Source organism: Taurulus bubalis (genome assembly GCF_910589615.1).
Source record: "Taurulus bubalis genome assembly, chromosome: 8".
Taxonomy (NCBI): domain Eukaryota; kingdom Metazoa; phylum Chordata; class Actinopteri; order Perciformes; family Cottidae; genus Taurulus; species Taurulus bubalis.
Window position 1 is genome coordinate 7,431,580 of NC_136596.1, and position 16,849 is coordinate 7,448,428.

Sequence of the window (16,849 nt, forward strand, 5' to 3'; positions counted from 1 at the left end):
AACATTAAAATAGGATTGCTCAGCTTTTGTGTTTGCTCTTCAACTTTTTCAAAGTTCATGCTAAGTTTAAACCATGAGAAATAAGACTGCATATGTCGACTTTATGTCTTTAACACTTTACCAAGGTGAACGGGAAAGGGAAGGTGATCAATAACTTCATGTCACATTTAAAATCTCTTCATTCAGTAGAAGAAATGAAGAATCGCAGATGTATCCTGCCCCAAACTCTCTCCTGTTCTCTGCTGAATGTGTTTTCTATATGTAGCCCCTTCAAAAGTATGCTGGGATCTTATCTACAATGAGTCTTCTGAAGGTGAAAACTTGGCATTTCCAATGTAATTACATTTGACTTAAAGAGTCCGCATGTGATCAATTTAATATTAAAAAAAAAAATCAGATTTTCCATTCCATTCTCTTATTTAGCAACAGCCCTTTTGCCCTGTATGCATGAAGCATTTCTGTATTCAGTGACATTTCTTCTTTTTTCTCTTTCACTTCCCTCTTCTTTTTGATATTGCCCTTTTCTCTGCTCATTACATTTTTCACCCATATCTGCTCTATCAAGTATTTTTTCCACCTTTATAAAGGGGCAGCTACAACAAGGTGAGATGACACTCTTCACAGTAACATCGGTGTTCTCAATGCGGTACACTTTTCCTCTTTGTATGAACCCATGAGTTCACATGTTGGCATTTTCACACTTTTCACTGTGTGATGGGGAGAAAGAAGTAAAAGAAACCATTGCTCTCATCTGGGCCATTACTCACTAATAAGCAAATTGTTAGGAGGGAGTTTAAAGATAGGAGGAAAGTATATTTCAAGGTATAGATTTTTGTTTTAAAACTATTAAAATGCTTCATTAGGCAGCACTAAGCAAGGTGACAGAGACAAGTTTAATAACCATGAAAATGGGCTACAGCAGGAACTCCAACCCACACTTCCAGCACATGGCACCGACCCAGGCAACTGCATCAAAATAACTGCATTATGACAAACAGGGTCTGGTATGAATAGTATCCTCTTGAGGTGGACACCATTTGACCATGTTGATTTCATATTTAATGTATAAATGTCTGGTAAAATATATATAGTATATATATGTACAATATACTGCAATAGAGACTTCAAAAAACAATAAACATTCAAGTAATGCGCAACAGGAATGAGTGGCTGAGCTGACATTTCAGAGAGATGCTACATTGACCATGTTAATCAATATCTGGCCCATATCAGGTTGTTTATTGCTTCCGCAAAACCGCATTGGTCGGGACAGCATTATCAGTTTTAACTGCCGAATAGGCGCAGTGCAGAGCAGCGGTGCCCAACTGAGCCCAGCTATGTAAACAAAGCACAGATAAGCTTGCATTACAACACACACGGAGAGGGAGAGTGACTTCATTATCTAATGAGGACGCTGATTACTCTAATATATCTTTACAATAGTTGTTTGCTGCTATATTAATATTCCCGAGTGACGTATAGAGAACCTTTGAGGTCTTTTGTCATTTCACTCATACTTCTTTTTATCAAGCAAAGCATACTTGTCCAGAATATCAGCATGGTTATTGTTCTCCCATAAAAAAAACAAAAACTGGCAGCCTCACAAGCATCGCGCGGTTTTAAAACGGCTCTTCCGTTCGGTATAACCTTTTACTATTGTGCCTCCGGCCCCGCTCGTCATTGGCTAAAAGCAAAACAAAACAAATCATCTTAATGTCAACAGTGTTGTTAACACTAAGTGGTACTTCCCACATTTGCTCAACGAGGCCCTGTGTTGCTGTGGTTCTGACTGGATTGTGGGCTAGGTAACAGTAACATTTTGAATATGTGTCAGTGTGAATGCAAGACACCTGAAGGCAGACGGAAAAAGAAGTGAAAGAGAAAACAGAGCAGGAAAATGACAGAAAGGAAGATGGAGGTAGAGTGATAAACTGTGGGAGGAGGAAGAGAAAGATAATAGAGAGAAAAATATGTGTTCTCAGTGTCCAGAACGCACCAGTAGAGCTGAAAATAGGGATCGGGACAGTTGCACCGCAGCTTCATTTGAGAGGACACACTTGACTGTGTGTTCTGTAAAGAACTCTCCTTGTACAGACGCGACGCCTGTTGGGAACATTGCTACCATCTTAAAAGGCCATCTCTGTCTCTCTCTACCCCCTCTCTCTTTTGCACTCTCTCCCTCTACCCTCTTTCCTTGAACAGGGGGGTGAAGCCATTAGGGAACAATGGTTGATATCTTTAAAGGCCCTTCTGTGGTGGCTGAGAGAACATCCCTGCCAAAACCCAATGGATCCATGTGCTGAATAAGTGGTCACAGAGCACAGAGGGGATAGAGGGATTTAAGTGGGGTAGAAACATGTATGTGTGTGTGTGTGTGTGTGTGTGTGTGTGTGTGTGTGTGTGTGTGTGTGTGTGTGTGTGTGTATGGGGTCTGTTTTGGAGATATGTTTTGAACTATACCCCATTTGGGGACACAGTTTAGATTAGAGTAGATTGAAGGTTGTCTAGCTTGGGGGAAAAACGCTGTTCCTACTTTCAGTCTTGATTAGGGTTAATGTCACAGTAAAAGCCTCTTCCCAACGGGCATGAATATATTTGCTGAAATTTGCATGCAACTTTAAAGAAGTTGCCAACAGTGAAACATACACAGAGAGCAGCACTATAGTACTTAGCAACTGTGTTATTGTATACTTCAATCTACCATTAATTTACAGATTGGATGACAATCTTCGGGTTTATGTAACCATGGCATTTACTACACTGACATTTGAAGTGTACTACTAGCACTTCCAGAAGGGCCACTAACCACTATTCAATATTCATCCCATATAAACTGCGTGGTAGAGCTCACGATGTATAGCACATATTCAATACCCCAATACAATGCTTTAATGCCTTGGAAGATTGAGCTGGAGCCCGCAGAGCGTATTGCAAAAACAATTCCACTGCTGATATATCCCATTGCAGATCAATGCATACAACACATTAACTATGTTAATTGACTACAATGAGTGAGATGAAGCGCCGCTATATGGATTATATCAACACTGAATCACCTAAGGCAGGAAACTATTACACTGCTCTCTATAGGCTTAAGCATGTTTGACTTCTGTCCACCCACCAATGAGTAATGTCACAGCTAGTGTTTTTCCATTAGCTTGCAAAACACCTGCTCAGACATCATTCATCGGGGTGTGATCCAAAATGCAACATGCTTTTTAAGTTTCAACCCCTCTCGGGAGCAGTGCACTGGCAGTGTGCATCCCTGTATGACTCAGAGTTGAATTAACTTTACGCATAGAAGTGCCAGAATAAAGAAGGTGGAACAGGGCCATGAGGGGAAAGTGAGAAAGAGGCCATATAGTACAGTGACAGCCCATCAATCTAGAGTTATGAAGTACAGACCAGACCAATACAGGCTTCTGGCAATTCTGACGGGGCACATGCTGTGTGTGAGTTTGATTTAGACAGACCATATGCACACCTACACATTATGAATACATCTATGTCCAGAGAAAACAGCAACGTCATATTTCTGTAGAAAGAAGATAAGACACTGCACAAACAGAGTTGCACTTTATAAAAGGGGACATATGATGTTTCTGGTCTAATGTTAGAGCTAATGGACTGGAAAGAGAGAGGGCGGACAGACAGAGAGAGATGGAGAAGCAGGGTAAAATGAGACAGCATGCACACACACACACACACACACACACACACACACACACACACACACACACACACACACACACACACACACACACACACACACACACACACACTGGCAGATGGATGTGTCACCAGCAAAAAGATATATTGGCATGTGTTTGCCTGTTTTGTGGGGTTTATGTGTGTGTGCATAATGTCATATGCATACGCATGTCCATGTTTGCTTGTGTGTCTGTGTTTGTTTTGAGTGAGAGAGAGCGTGAGAGAGAGAGAAAGAGAGAGAAAGAGAGAGAGAGAGAGAGAGAGAGAGAGAGAGAGAGAGAGAGCAGTGTTTCTGATGTAACCATATGTCCATTAGCTCTCTCATGTCCTACCACACTCAGAAACCATTAATACCATTAATGTTGGATACATTGGAAATCCAGACAGCAGTTTCATAGACCTACTATTGCCCTACAAAGGCACAACACATTTGGTGAAAATTGAGTCTTAACCTCTATCTGACTTTCTGACATCTGCTCTATTGCATGAAAAACCTACCATGGCACAGAAACGTGTATTTTGTGAATTTGTTCTCTTTTTCGCTCTTTAAATTTGCACTAACAAAACTGGCACAATCACTAAGCCAAAGCACACTTTGGCTGTGTAGTTCCAGCATGCAGGCTATATGTGTATGGCTGCCCAGGCTACAGTTAGTGCACTATGGCTTGACAGTCTGCGTGCTCTAGGACTCTTCACACTACGTCACAGAAAGGCAACTAGTTGAGCCTTATTATAGGTCAATGAAAGATATTAATTGTAATATGAATTTCATTCAGCACGTTATTCCACATAATCAAATAAGCCATCTAATGTTTTGACACTGGTCATGGTTTGGTGTGGTTAAGCCACCTAACCTACTTACATGTATTTAAGTATGTATTATATTGCTTACATAGAAGTGTTCCAAATTAGCTCGTTTAGACAGACAGACAGACAAACAGCTTTCCTTATTTCCTTACCAAAATCAGAATCATAGAAGAGGATGAACTTCTGCCAGCTGTACTCAGACACCACTTGCATGAGGATCTCATTGAGATAGACGGGTGGGCGGACGTTTAGGGTGTAGTCATCTGTTCCAGGGAGGCGACTGGTTTGAGGGCAGGTGGAGCGAGGTGTTCCCGCTGGGGTGCGCTGGATGAGGAGAAGGGGGATGTGCATGGCATCGGCCAGAGTCTGAAGACTGCCCGCAGACATGCAGCCAATTGAACTGACCAGAGCCAGGATACCGCGGTTCATCAGCTCACAGGCTGGATGGAAGGGAGGGAGGTAGCAGGGAGAGAAGGAGGAAAAACAGAAGAGGAAGATGTTATTTTGCAAAGCCTACAAAGGGAATTATGTTTCGATGAAGACACAGCGGTGAACAGAAATAACTGTTACAGCTGTGGGCAATACCAAGAAACAGTTTTGATCATAAGAGTGCACCAAGGTAAACCATTCGTATTCTACAGGTCACAGTAGGAGCATAGTGCAGGCTACAAGTAAACACCCACTGTATAGCACACACTATACTTATATATATTATTATATTTATTTTATATATATATATATATATATATACTATTCTATACTTTATTTCAGCACTACTCTGCTGTCTATAAATATAGGCACATCTTCACTTTACTCATTTAAAGCAGAGACTTGATAAGATGTGAATTGATATCCTGTAGCATGACTGCATCACCGAAACATTTGGTGCAGAACATGCTTTGCTTCTTTTTTTTGCCAAGCACTGCTATAGCTATTGAATCTAAGTCTTCAGCCTGGAGTGAAGCACGTGTCCACATTATTGATTGACCTCCAGGCTACTTCATGAGCAACAGCACAGTATAAAGCAGAACATTGTAGAACACTATACAAGTGCGCTTTTATAGCAAGTGTACTCATAGTTGTATTATAAAACCATGTTGTTAAAAATGCCCTTCTTGCCAGAAAGACTTTCCACAGTCCCCCAGTTGCTTGTGTTCCACTGTATGAAAGCTCCTCGGCTCCGAGACACTTTTTGTGCTTAATTCACCTCCTTTTCCTCACTTCCACTTTTCATCCTTCCTACACCTCGAGTGCTGTCAAAAACACCTCTCCCTCCTACCCGCTCAACCCACTCCCCTGTTATTTCCCCTCTTGTCCAAAGCAGCCCCTCTGAGTGCTTACCTTTCAGCCCCAATCATTTCAAAGCTGCAGTTTTGCAGTGATTTGTATTTTAGTTGCCTCAGAGCGCCACTGAATGTTGTACTCTGTCCTCAATGTGGAGTCATCTGCCTTCCTCTTCCACCTCCTGTCTAATATCCCTCTCCAGCACCTTTTCCATTCCAGCATCTTTACTCACCAGCCGTTCTCTCCCACATCTTTTGTTATCCCTCAAGGCAACACAAACAACCACCTCTCCACTTTCCTTCCCCCACTCCAGCTATCTTTGCATTTATGGTCTCTTTATGCCCTTCCATTACTTTCACACACATGGCCATTCACAGTTTGGCCTTAGTTCTTGACATTTGTCTCTGTCCCTCCTCTATGTTGTTTCATCCCTCACTGCTGCACCTCACTGCGTCCTTCACTGTGTGCTATAAGCACCAATCTTAGGTGTATTTCACTTTTAGCTGACTTAAACCCTGACACAGGGTCACTGGGTAAAACTAAAATAAAACAAATGTTTAAAACATTCGAAAAAATTTAATACATTATCAACAGAATGTTACAATGTTGACAGTGACATTATGTCAAAGATGTCTTTATTGTGTTGCAGAGATATGCACTGACAGCTAGATCTGTCTTCCCCCTCAGTCCAAAATGACAGGATGAAGAAGTAGAGGTGACCCGAGGCCTTGAAGTTGAATGTAAACGGTCTGGGGAAATTTGATAGTTAGTTTATTGGATCGTGGTAGAAATGAGAAAATAACTTTTTTTTTTTTTTTCGGCAGCTCAGACCGCTGGAAAAAGGGCTTTGGCGCTGGCTGAATTTGAGTTGCCGGAGCTGCCGCACAAACTCCGGTGGGCCAAACGGTCTCCTGGTGGCATGGAGGATGAAACAGATATATATGAGATGGAGTCTCGCTTCTGCCACTTTGGATTTAATTCAATAAATAAACTATCAAAATGTAAACGGACCATACAGTGGAACAGTCAACACCAAGATTGCTGATGCAAATCATAGGCCAACGCCAAACACAAAGATTTTGACTGCCTCTCAGTCTATTTTTGACAATTGTTGACATGCTGTTAATTAATAGTTGGCTTGTCTTAATATGTAACTGATGAGTGTGAACTGAGATCGTATGGATTTAGTCGTAAAGGGGAAATGCTGCCCCCTATTTGTTCGGAGCATGTGACCAGTAAAGTGAAGACAAACACACAGATACACAAACACACACACACGTAAATGGTACAATGGCACAAAAAAGCACAATCCATACCACACACACTCAGCTTGAACAGTATAATGCCACACAGACCACTCTGTCGACACTGCAAAAACTAAGCCAGAGAAAAGAAAGAAAGTTAACAACAAAGAAAAGCTTGAGGAGACAGATTCATAATGCTGAGAAAAGCAGAATATAACATTCCATGTGTGCATGTGTGCGAGAGAGAGAACATGAGAGCTATACAATATGACAATGTCTCCTGTGTCAACTGCTTTGTACGAAAACAACCTAATGAGTTGGATTTCAAAGTGGTTTGTGGGGATGAATACTCAAATCGTGACAAATCCAAGCATGTGTGTGTTTGTCTGCGTATTAATGAGGCACAACGTGGTGTCTGCTTCCTCTAATTGCTGATGTTGTTCAATCACATAGTTCAAGCATTACTGATTTAATTATGATTCATTACTTTTAGGATGTACAAGTCACCCTTAAACTATATGCATTCTCCTGTTCATTCATTGAGTGAGCTTTTTTGAGCCAAAAAGCTTAATGTGCAAAATTAAGGACATTCTGGGGCTGGTCTCCACTCAAAAAACAGTTTATACGGTAAATTGGTTACAGTTTTCAATCAAGTCTTAAGCAGTACGTGGACATAATTAGAATTTGGAGGCAATAGCTATAAATATTTCAACATAAAGCCCATTATCTAATTAATTGGCACAACATTGTTTGGAACAATGTTCCTCTTTGGGAGTTAAAGGGTTATTTCAGGCAAGAATTGATGCTGATGATTAATGAATGGAAGCTAAAGCAGTTTCAATCTCACTGCCCATTGTGCAAGTCCACATTTTGAGGAATTCATTAAAGTGTAACAATATATGATTAAGCTTCCCCAAGTCTCAGCATACTGCTTTGTCATGGTCATTATTCTTCAAACCAATGAGCCCAGGATTCATCTTCTATCTACATATCTCCCTTCATGTTTGAGCAAAGGTACGTCTGTGTGTGTGTGTGTGTGTGTGTGTGTGTGTGTGTGTGTGTGTGTGTGTGTGTGTGTGTGTGTGTGTGTGTGCACGTGCGTGCCTGTGTGTGTGTGTGTGTGTGTGTTTGTGTCGGAAGTTGCACCTGGACTTATGTGCGTACATTAAGAATGAATGCATGTTGAGTCTGTGCATGTGAGTCTGCATTTCTCTGAATATTTGAGCTGAATGAGCCGGTCATGAATCATAAGCTTCTTTATCTGCTTTATTCCACATTCCTATTATAGCAGTCGTGCTAACGAACGCTTTAGCCGCCTTGCCCCAGTCTGGCTGTAGCGCATTAGCTTAGCATCATCAAGGCTTTTGGCTAATGGAAGGCTTTGCTAATCCTCTACTTATTTGGGCACTTTGGAGAATTAGTGCCCTCATCCCCTCAACATCACACATTCTTAAGTCTGCAGGGGGCTTCTAAGACTCGGCTCATTAATGCTCTTTGCTAATGACTTAAAGGGGCCGTTGCGTTAACCCAGCCCAATGTTACATCACTCTGAAGTATGCAACAGTTAAAGGAGAGTTTGACAGTACCTAAGAAGAACACACTTTGCAAACGGCATGAACAGTTTAAAGTATAATCTATTTTGAAAGTAAGTCCTGCCCGACTGAGTATGACTCCAAAGTTCCTGAAACACTTTTATGAACAGCCACTGTTTACAATGACTGCAGTTGGAGCACAAAAAGACATTTGGGAAACAGAAAGAAAAATGTGTAGGAGTGCAAACAAACACAACATGTCACCATTTGGAGTTTTTCACCTATCATCCTGAACCGTAGCCGCCTACTAAACAACACTCACACACCACCACCACGGCCACCATCATCCCAGCCCACACACAAGCACACTCACACATCTGAACCCCTGCTGTGCATGAGCAGTATCCTGACTCATGATAAATCATTCGGGGATCAATCTGGCTGAAGCAGGTAGGACCTGTCGAGGCATGCGGAGGTGTTTACTTGAGCGATGTGCGTGTCAGGCTTTCAAAAACACATGTAGGCCGAGACATCCGAGAGGCCAGCCACAGGGAATACTATAGGTCTCATCCATTATGTATTTATTCATATACGGAACCTATCCTTCCTCTTCCTCTTTGGAGATGATTTCTGTTGGTTTCATTTGTTTTTGTTAATGAAATGCTTGATTGATCCTACGAGAGCCAACACCTGTATAAGTATATAACCACTACCACGTCCTGATCTTGTTTCCGTTCAGCAACACTTATGATGCATGCTCAGTGTGCATTGTACATGTGTTGTCTGCAGCAGAGCATGTTATTGAGCTCTCTCTCCAGCTCGTCGTTCTGTCAGAAGAAATATACTGCGAGTACTTCACCAGCACCCAGGTGTGACCGATCCTTCTCTCTATCTGTGACTCTCCAAGCAGCTCTCACACACGCGCACACACACACACACACACACACACACACACACACACACACACACACACACACACACACACACACACACACACACACACACACACACACACACACACACAGATACGAATCCTCCGGTTTCTGTGGCCCAGTGACTGATGACGGAAAGGGGAGGAAAGATAAAGGGGTACTGTAGGATGCAGGGAAATCAATATCTGAAGAAAACCAATATAAGAGTGTCCGTATGCCTGTAGCTGTAAAACGAGTATTGAGTAAGTTAGACAGTATGAGAGAGTTGGGCAATAGTTTTAAATAGAGTGAAACAATAAACAGTAAAAGTTGCTTTCCGACATTGTTGTCCTCATGTCTCTTTAATTGATATTTGTGTTTTTGCAGTGTTGTTTTTAAGGTTCAACATTTGTGTTTTTTATTCTTTGTCATTTGAATGTGTTTTACTATATTTTGATTGTACAGCACTTGTTTTTAAATGTCCTTTATGAATAAATATGGATTGGATGGGATTGAATTATATAAAAGCTCTAATTTAACATCCCTTCAACAATCCTTGGAGTGAATTGGTTATCCAAAGCAAAAATTGAGTGGTAGTAGATTTCCAACTTTGGTATCATACAGCCAGTGATATCTGAAGGAAAGATATCACGGTATAACTGCTAAATGTATACATTCTTCCAACGATTAACAAATTGATATCGTCTTATGGTTTATATAGTCATCCAAAAGCAATAAAAAGCTTCACAAAAGGTTATTTGTATAAGCTGGGTTTTTTTTCCGCCAAGCTTAGCTGACAGGGACAGCTCAATTTGTGAGAGAAGTGCCCAATTATGTAAAGCAATAAGCTGAATGAAAAGACATTGAGTGTCTGCTGGCTGTAAAATGAGTACGTAATCATAATCAAGTGTTTGGTTTCATCAGAAATACACTGACAGAGACAGAGAGGAAGTGCTAGCCAGCGCCCACAGCACTGTGATAGCCAAGGGTGTATCTCCATGTCTAGAACTGTGTGTGTGTGTGTGTGTGTGTGTGTGTGTGTGTGTGTGTGTGTGTGTGTGTGTGTGTGTGTGTCTGTGTGTGGATGACCTACTTGTGTCTGTGTATTGTTTCATGTATTGTTCCAGACCCACAGCTCCAAACTGCTGCCATGCATTGTGCCATACATGGCTAAGCACTGAGTGGCAGAGAGAGACGCTTACTCACACCGCTGGCGGGCTGAGAATACGCTCGGCGTTGTACACGCCTCCGTGTGTGTGTGCGTGTGTGTCTGCGTGGACCGTTGCTTCGCTGATATACACTCCTTGAGGGAATTAGCGCTTGAATTAATGTGGTCAGGGAGGTAGAATGTGCAAAAGATAACATGCCCTTTTCGACTTTGTTTCTCTTGGAATTTATCACTCAGTTCTCTGACTCCTGGCACTTCCTGTTGCCGAAAATACAAGACCGATGATTTCTCGCAAACACAATCTGTTCTTATTCCTGCCCCCAGTGCGCCTCCCACCATCCACCCTGTTCCCATTAAAATTTAATGGACCCCCTTTGGTCCCTTCATCTTGTCACATTGAACATCATCTATTCCTAGCTAGCGCCAGTCTTTGTGCCCTGGAGATGTATACATCCTCTCTTTCATCCAGCCTCTATTTTTTTTGGCCTTCTCTATAACTTTATATGTGCCTCCTTTGCTCATTTCCGTTCAACTGCCCCTCAATTCAGTACCCTTTACCACTATATTTATCCACTTATTGCACCCCTGTTATCACACTCGCCAGATGAATGCCCCTTTCTCCCTTTTTGATTTTTTTTCAAACCCCTGTTTCTCTTTTTTTCGCCTCTTTATTGTAAATGTTCCATCCGCCAAACTCTACTTGTCTTTCTCTCTTCTTTTTCTCCCTTAATAACCCTTTCCCCCCGTCACCTTTCTTCCTCATCCATTCTTTGTATTCCGTCTCTCCTCCATTCCCTACCCTGTATTCAACACAAGTCAAAAGTATAATGCAATCCCTGGTGTTGAGCTCCCAGTGTTGTTGAGCATGACAAATAAATGCTTGCGCTTCACACCGCCGAGAGCTGATCACTCTCTCCTTCACCTTTTGCCACCAATCCAGAATCCTTCAGTCCTTTATCTGAGATTGGTGCATGTACATTAGATTATCGTGGCCTCCATTCATCTCTACATCAGCTCAATTGTTTGTCAAATCCAATTAAACTCCACCATGTGAACTTTTACCTCCAGTGTCTACTTCATTCTCTCTTAATATTCTGCACATCTCCTTTCATCATCACCCACTCACCCCCTCCTTCCCGTATCTTATGCTTCAAAACCCTTGCATCCATAATCAGTAATCCACAACAGTTACATACACATCATGTTTGTTTCACAGCAGATACAAGGAGAGCCAAGATGTAAGTAGAGCATCAGCTGCTGAAACGCAAATATCAACATACATTTCTTTGATGAGCTGTGCAGAAAACTTGTCGTGTACAAGTATTTTAGCAAAAAGCTTGTGACAATGTTTGAATGGCAAGTATCTCATTATATGCACAACCTCTCTTCCTTCGCATCCGTTTGTCTTATCTCTCTTCTCTTTGTTTGCCTCCATACCTAAAGTATCTGTTCCACATTTGAGGCCTTTTCACACCAAATCATAAATAATTTCAGTCAAAAATAAAGGTTTTTTTTTCCTCTTTTCTTTCATTTTCATTTTTCTCTTTCACGCCAAGTCTGGTGTGAATTTTTTAAAGAAGATATCTGCAGAGGAAAGATGGAACAGTGAAACATCTGAGCATAGACTGCCTCCTCCTGTGCTCCATGAATTGAAAGTGAAACTAGAGCCTTCATGGAATTGTATGCATTTTCTCTCGGCTCCCTGCCCATCTTTAGGATCAAATAGGCCTTTTATTCTCCTAATGTTGATGCATATAGTACACACACCGTCCACATTGTCCGCTTTTCATGCTAACTTCCTTGCCATTCTAAATTACCAGTGAATTCACAAAAGCTAGGAAATGGATAGATATATCTTTCATGGGTCACAGAGATATTTAACGCACTCAAAAAAGGTGGGGAAACTGAAGTGCACTCTGATTAGTGTGAAAGGCTTTACATTTCTCCGGCTCACAGTGCAACAGTTTATCCTCATTCTCATTTCTTCTCTTTTCTCGTGTCCTACGGCTATTCTGCCTCCTCTCCATCCACCCTCAACTCATCAACGCTAAAAAAGACCCGATGCTGTATAAATCTTTGTGTCCGAGGCCTATCCGTTGTAAAGTAGAGGAGACGAACGTGTCCCCTCGGAAAATTCATAGCTCTTTTCTTAATGGCCCTCGTGCCTTTGCTTGTATTACTTCACCAGGACAGCTTTACGTCATTCTGCTTCTCTCCTCCCACACACTATGCCTCGTTTTAATGTTCCCTTCTCAAGCTTTCGTGGCATTGCTGGCCTTGTAACAGACTCTAATGTCAGCCACTGGAAGCCATTTTCCAAAAGGTGACGCAAACACGCACATGCAGCATGTGATTCTGTGTGTTTATACAGCCCCGGTATCTCTCTCTCATATTCTCTTTGTCAGCTAGGGTAATGACCCATTTGTCAATGCTTTAATCATATTAAGAAAATGGGTTGGTTGCTGCTCGCCGCTAATGGCTTTGTGTGTCTCTGTTTTCACTGCCCGTGTACACAACAGATGTCTTATTTTCCCACTTGGTGTGTCAATAGTCGATTGCACTCAGGTGTGTGTGTGTGTGTGTGTGTGTGTGTGCGTGTGCGCGCGCGTGCGTTTCTGCTTCCCTCAGAGCGTTCATGCCAGTGCACGAACATCATCGTCAGAAAGTCAGATATTGACTATCATTTGGGAGAGATACTGTGGCAGTGAGAGGATGATTATTTTTGAATGTAATTGAATGTAATGAGTAAAATGCAACTGTTTCTCAGCTGTTGGCAACTCTGACACAGACTGGCTGACTGATCGCCCTCCGCCATGAAATTTGGTATGGTACTGCGGATAATTAGTGGGGTATTCATTTCACTATCACAGATAATATCTGATCAGATTCTAACAAAACGTTGGGGGGTGTCGCATCTCAATCTGTCGCTGTAAACAGTGCAGTAATTGGCCTGATATGATGGGCTGTTGCATGTGTGTTTACTTCTAACTGATTGACCTGATGAAGAACTGTAATATTCATGAGAACCAACATGGGCTCATTGCTGAGTGGGTTGCTGTGTATGTGCGTGTATATGTGCGTGTGTGTGTGCGGAAGGGTATTCCACCCGCAAGTTGTACAAACACACAGGACTGGTGAATTTAATGTAACCCATTTTAAACAAAATATTCAGAGGTGTTTACAGCATTTACCAGTAAGGGATATTCCCCACTGCTATAGTGCCTTTCCTGCGTCTGAGACAGCACCATGTTGAGTGATGGAACAACTTCATTAGCTGCGGAGGAATAAGATGAATAAAAAAAGAAAAGGGACTTTTTTTTGGGGTCTATAGAGAGTAAGTCAAGGATGCGCATTTCAGTAGGACAGCCGCATTGGAGACTGGAGAGAGGGACAGAGATATTCTTTAATTGACATATTGCAGTAAAGACCAATGGAAAATGAAGGAAGAGCGAGAGCCTGTGGAGACGGACGCAGACATATGCAAATCAGGTGGCAGGACCGGGAGAGGGTGAAGGCAATGAAAGGAGGGAGGGAATGAGAGATGGATGAATTATGGAGAGACTACGGGGAACTCCATAATTATACACGACTCTATGAGAGTAACTTCAATGAGAAAGAAAGTGGGTGCTTCCTCACTGACAGAGGTGGGAACAGAGGGAGAAACAATGGGGAACAGTTGATGTGCATGTAATGGAAGGTTAGAGTGATTAAACCAAAATGAATGAATTGAATGATTCCAGCAGAAAAGTTTCTTGCATTGAGAGGGCGAGGAGGAGATCACAGTTCCATTCCTCTTAATGAGATCACACGATAGGATCCATGCCCACATAGGAAACTGAGCCAGCCATTGGATGTTTTGCAACAGTTTGCTTGACAGAAAATTCACCTATAAGTTTCTCATGATTGCTTTGGACACATGATCCCAAATAGCATCTGCTGCAAGCTTATTTGGAAAATGTTTAAAACTTCTCCCAATTTCCCTTACTCCTTAAAAATCATACATATAATGCAGGAAAAACAAACGCTTGAACCCATGTTCTTGCATATGTAAACACACACACACACGCTTTTCAGGTATTACCCCTCGGCACAGTAGGTTCATATATGTTTTAGTTTTTAATGAAAAAAAAGAAGGAACCCGAACTCATCAGCAATGAGGTGAGTTAGTTGGGGTATGATGCGCGCACACACAGCTGATATACGCCCATGGCTGCTCGCATCGAATTCCAAAATACCGAAGCTGGCACAGAAGACTGTGAATGAATCTGTTGCCCCTTTCCTCCAGGCAACTATCCAGCAACACATGCCAGCCAGTGTCTTGTGTTCTGTAACTACAAACTAATGTGCTGTCTTGTCCTTGTTCTGGGCTGGTAAGCACTCACTATCAACTATTTTATTATCCTGGCCCTCTAATAGTGCAACGACCTTCCAAACTCATTCAAAAGCCAGTCGCCATCTTGCCCAACAAGGTGAACATTGTTACCAAGAGTATCTCACAACCCAACCCCCTTGTCAGAATAATTAATTAACTCGGTCCTCTACTCAGTCTAATTATTGCGTGAAACATCTTTCTCCTATTTTGTCTTTTCCCAGGATTACACTCTAACAGGATTGCTTTATGGGCACATAAAAAGGGCAGAATAACCCTGACCTTTCCTGTCCTACAAATTTAATCTTAATATAATGTTGCTTTTACTGAGAGACTGTACCTGACCACATCGGTTAAAGGCATAAATGCTTATGTAAATGTGGCCTTTCAACATAACCGCTACAATAACCTCCGACTAGCCTTAGTATTAATCATAGAATACATCTTATATGGTGTTGTTTTTTTCAACCTCCAGGAACAGCAAGGTTTTCTTTTTAATCTTTACCGTTGAATATCAATGCACATTTTGGGATTTTTTTCTTTTAAACGGGGGGATTTCTGACCTAATAGTGGAGTGGGAAGGTAACATACCATCAGTTTGGGGAGCATGGCAGCCTCCAACGTGCAACAAAACTAGACCTCATGCAACTTTAAATAACTCTGTGACTGAATATTCCACCTGACAGTTTGCACTTTGTACATGTGTTTAGGAAAGTGTGTGTGTGTGGGAGAAGGCTCAGGAGGATCAGGGTACTTGTTGCAACTCTGGAGCCTCGTATACCAACACTATCCAAATGAACAACGGAACATGAGTGTGTGTGTAGCAAGGTTGCAGGAAGTGAAAGTCCCCATTATCAGCTAACTTAATGGTTTCAGAGTAAATTGCCAAAATATGCACTATCGATAAATTGTTGCCTTTTAAAACAAAAGAATTATAACAGATCAATTTCTAATTAATAGTTGCTCATCTAAAATCCATTGTCAGCAGGAAAGTCAACGGTGTTGACCCTGCTTTCTACAAAACATATTGATTAGTGCCAACTTTAAATACAAAAGTAAAGTACAACAACATGCAGTTTTTTTCAGCTTGTTGAACTACTAAAATCCCATTTATTGATCTGATATTGAAGGAGTCAATCAAATCAGCGTAATCAGCCTTTTCTCAATAACATTTCACAATGTTAATTAATGATGACCTTTAGTTTAATATATTGGGCTTCCCTCTCAAACCGCCACATACTGTATTCTCAAATTGTACGTATAAAATGTTCTCATTGGTACGTGAGATACAAGCATCCCCATTTGGCATCTATGAGAGATCAGACAGAGGCGAGGACCATACGGTGAAAAGGCGATTTCAGGTCGTAACATTACTCAACCTGCCCATGATGAAAAGAGGGAAAATTAAAGGGCTTTGAAGTGTGTGTGCCTAGCTAAAGGCTACATTCACCTTTTATTTTACAGAAGTGCCAGATGGAGTGAGAGAGGGAAGGACAAGGAAAGAAAACTGGCAGTGGAGGTGTGAAGGAAAAAAAGAGAGATTAATACAGCCTGACACATGTAAGGTTAGACAGAGGAAGAGATGAGAAAGAGAGTGAGAGAGAGAGAGAGAGAGAAAGAGAGAGAGAGAGATTTGTGCTTTCTCTGATGCATTCCAATTCTATCTGGACTCTCTTTACAAGACTGTCAATACGTCGCTCATGCCTAAAAAGCATATCGTCACCTTCCTAAAATAAATAAGTCATTTTTTGCCAAAAAAGATTTTCTTGCCTAAATCATCTCCTCGTGATACTGGCCACCTCTGGTAAAATCGCCTGCGATTC

General features: G+C 41.7%; 1 protein-coding gene across 1 annotated transcript in view; it reads right to left on the reverse strand.

The window, feature by feature from the left end:
• The window catches only part of grid2 (glutamate receptor, ionotropic, delta 2), a gene marked incomplete at both ends in the record, with an annotated part of 420,090 nt that overhangs the window by 174,899 nt on the left and 228,342 nt on the right, over positions 1 to 16,849 (reverse strand). Inside the window, one exon of the mRNA XM_079221919.1 lies at positions 4,671 to 4,958. Within this exon, the coding sequence (XP_079078045.1) occupies positions 4,671 to 4,958 (288 nt within the window). The remainder of the gene's footprint in view (positions 1 to 4,670; positions 4,959 to 16,849) is intronic.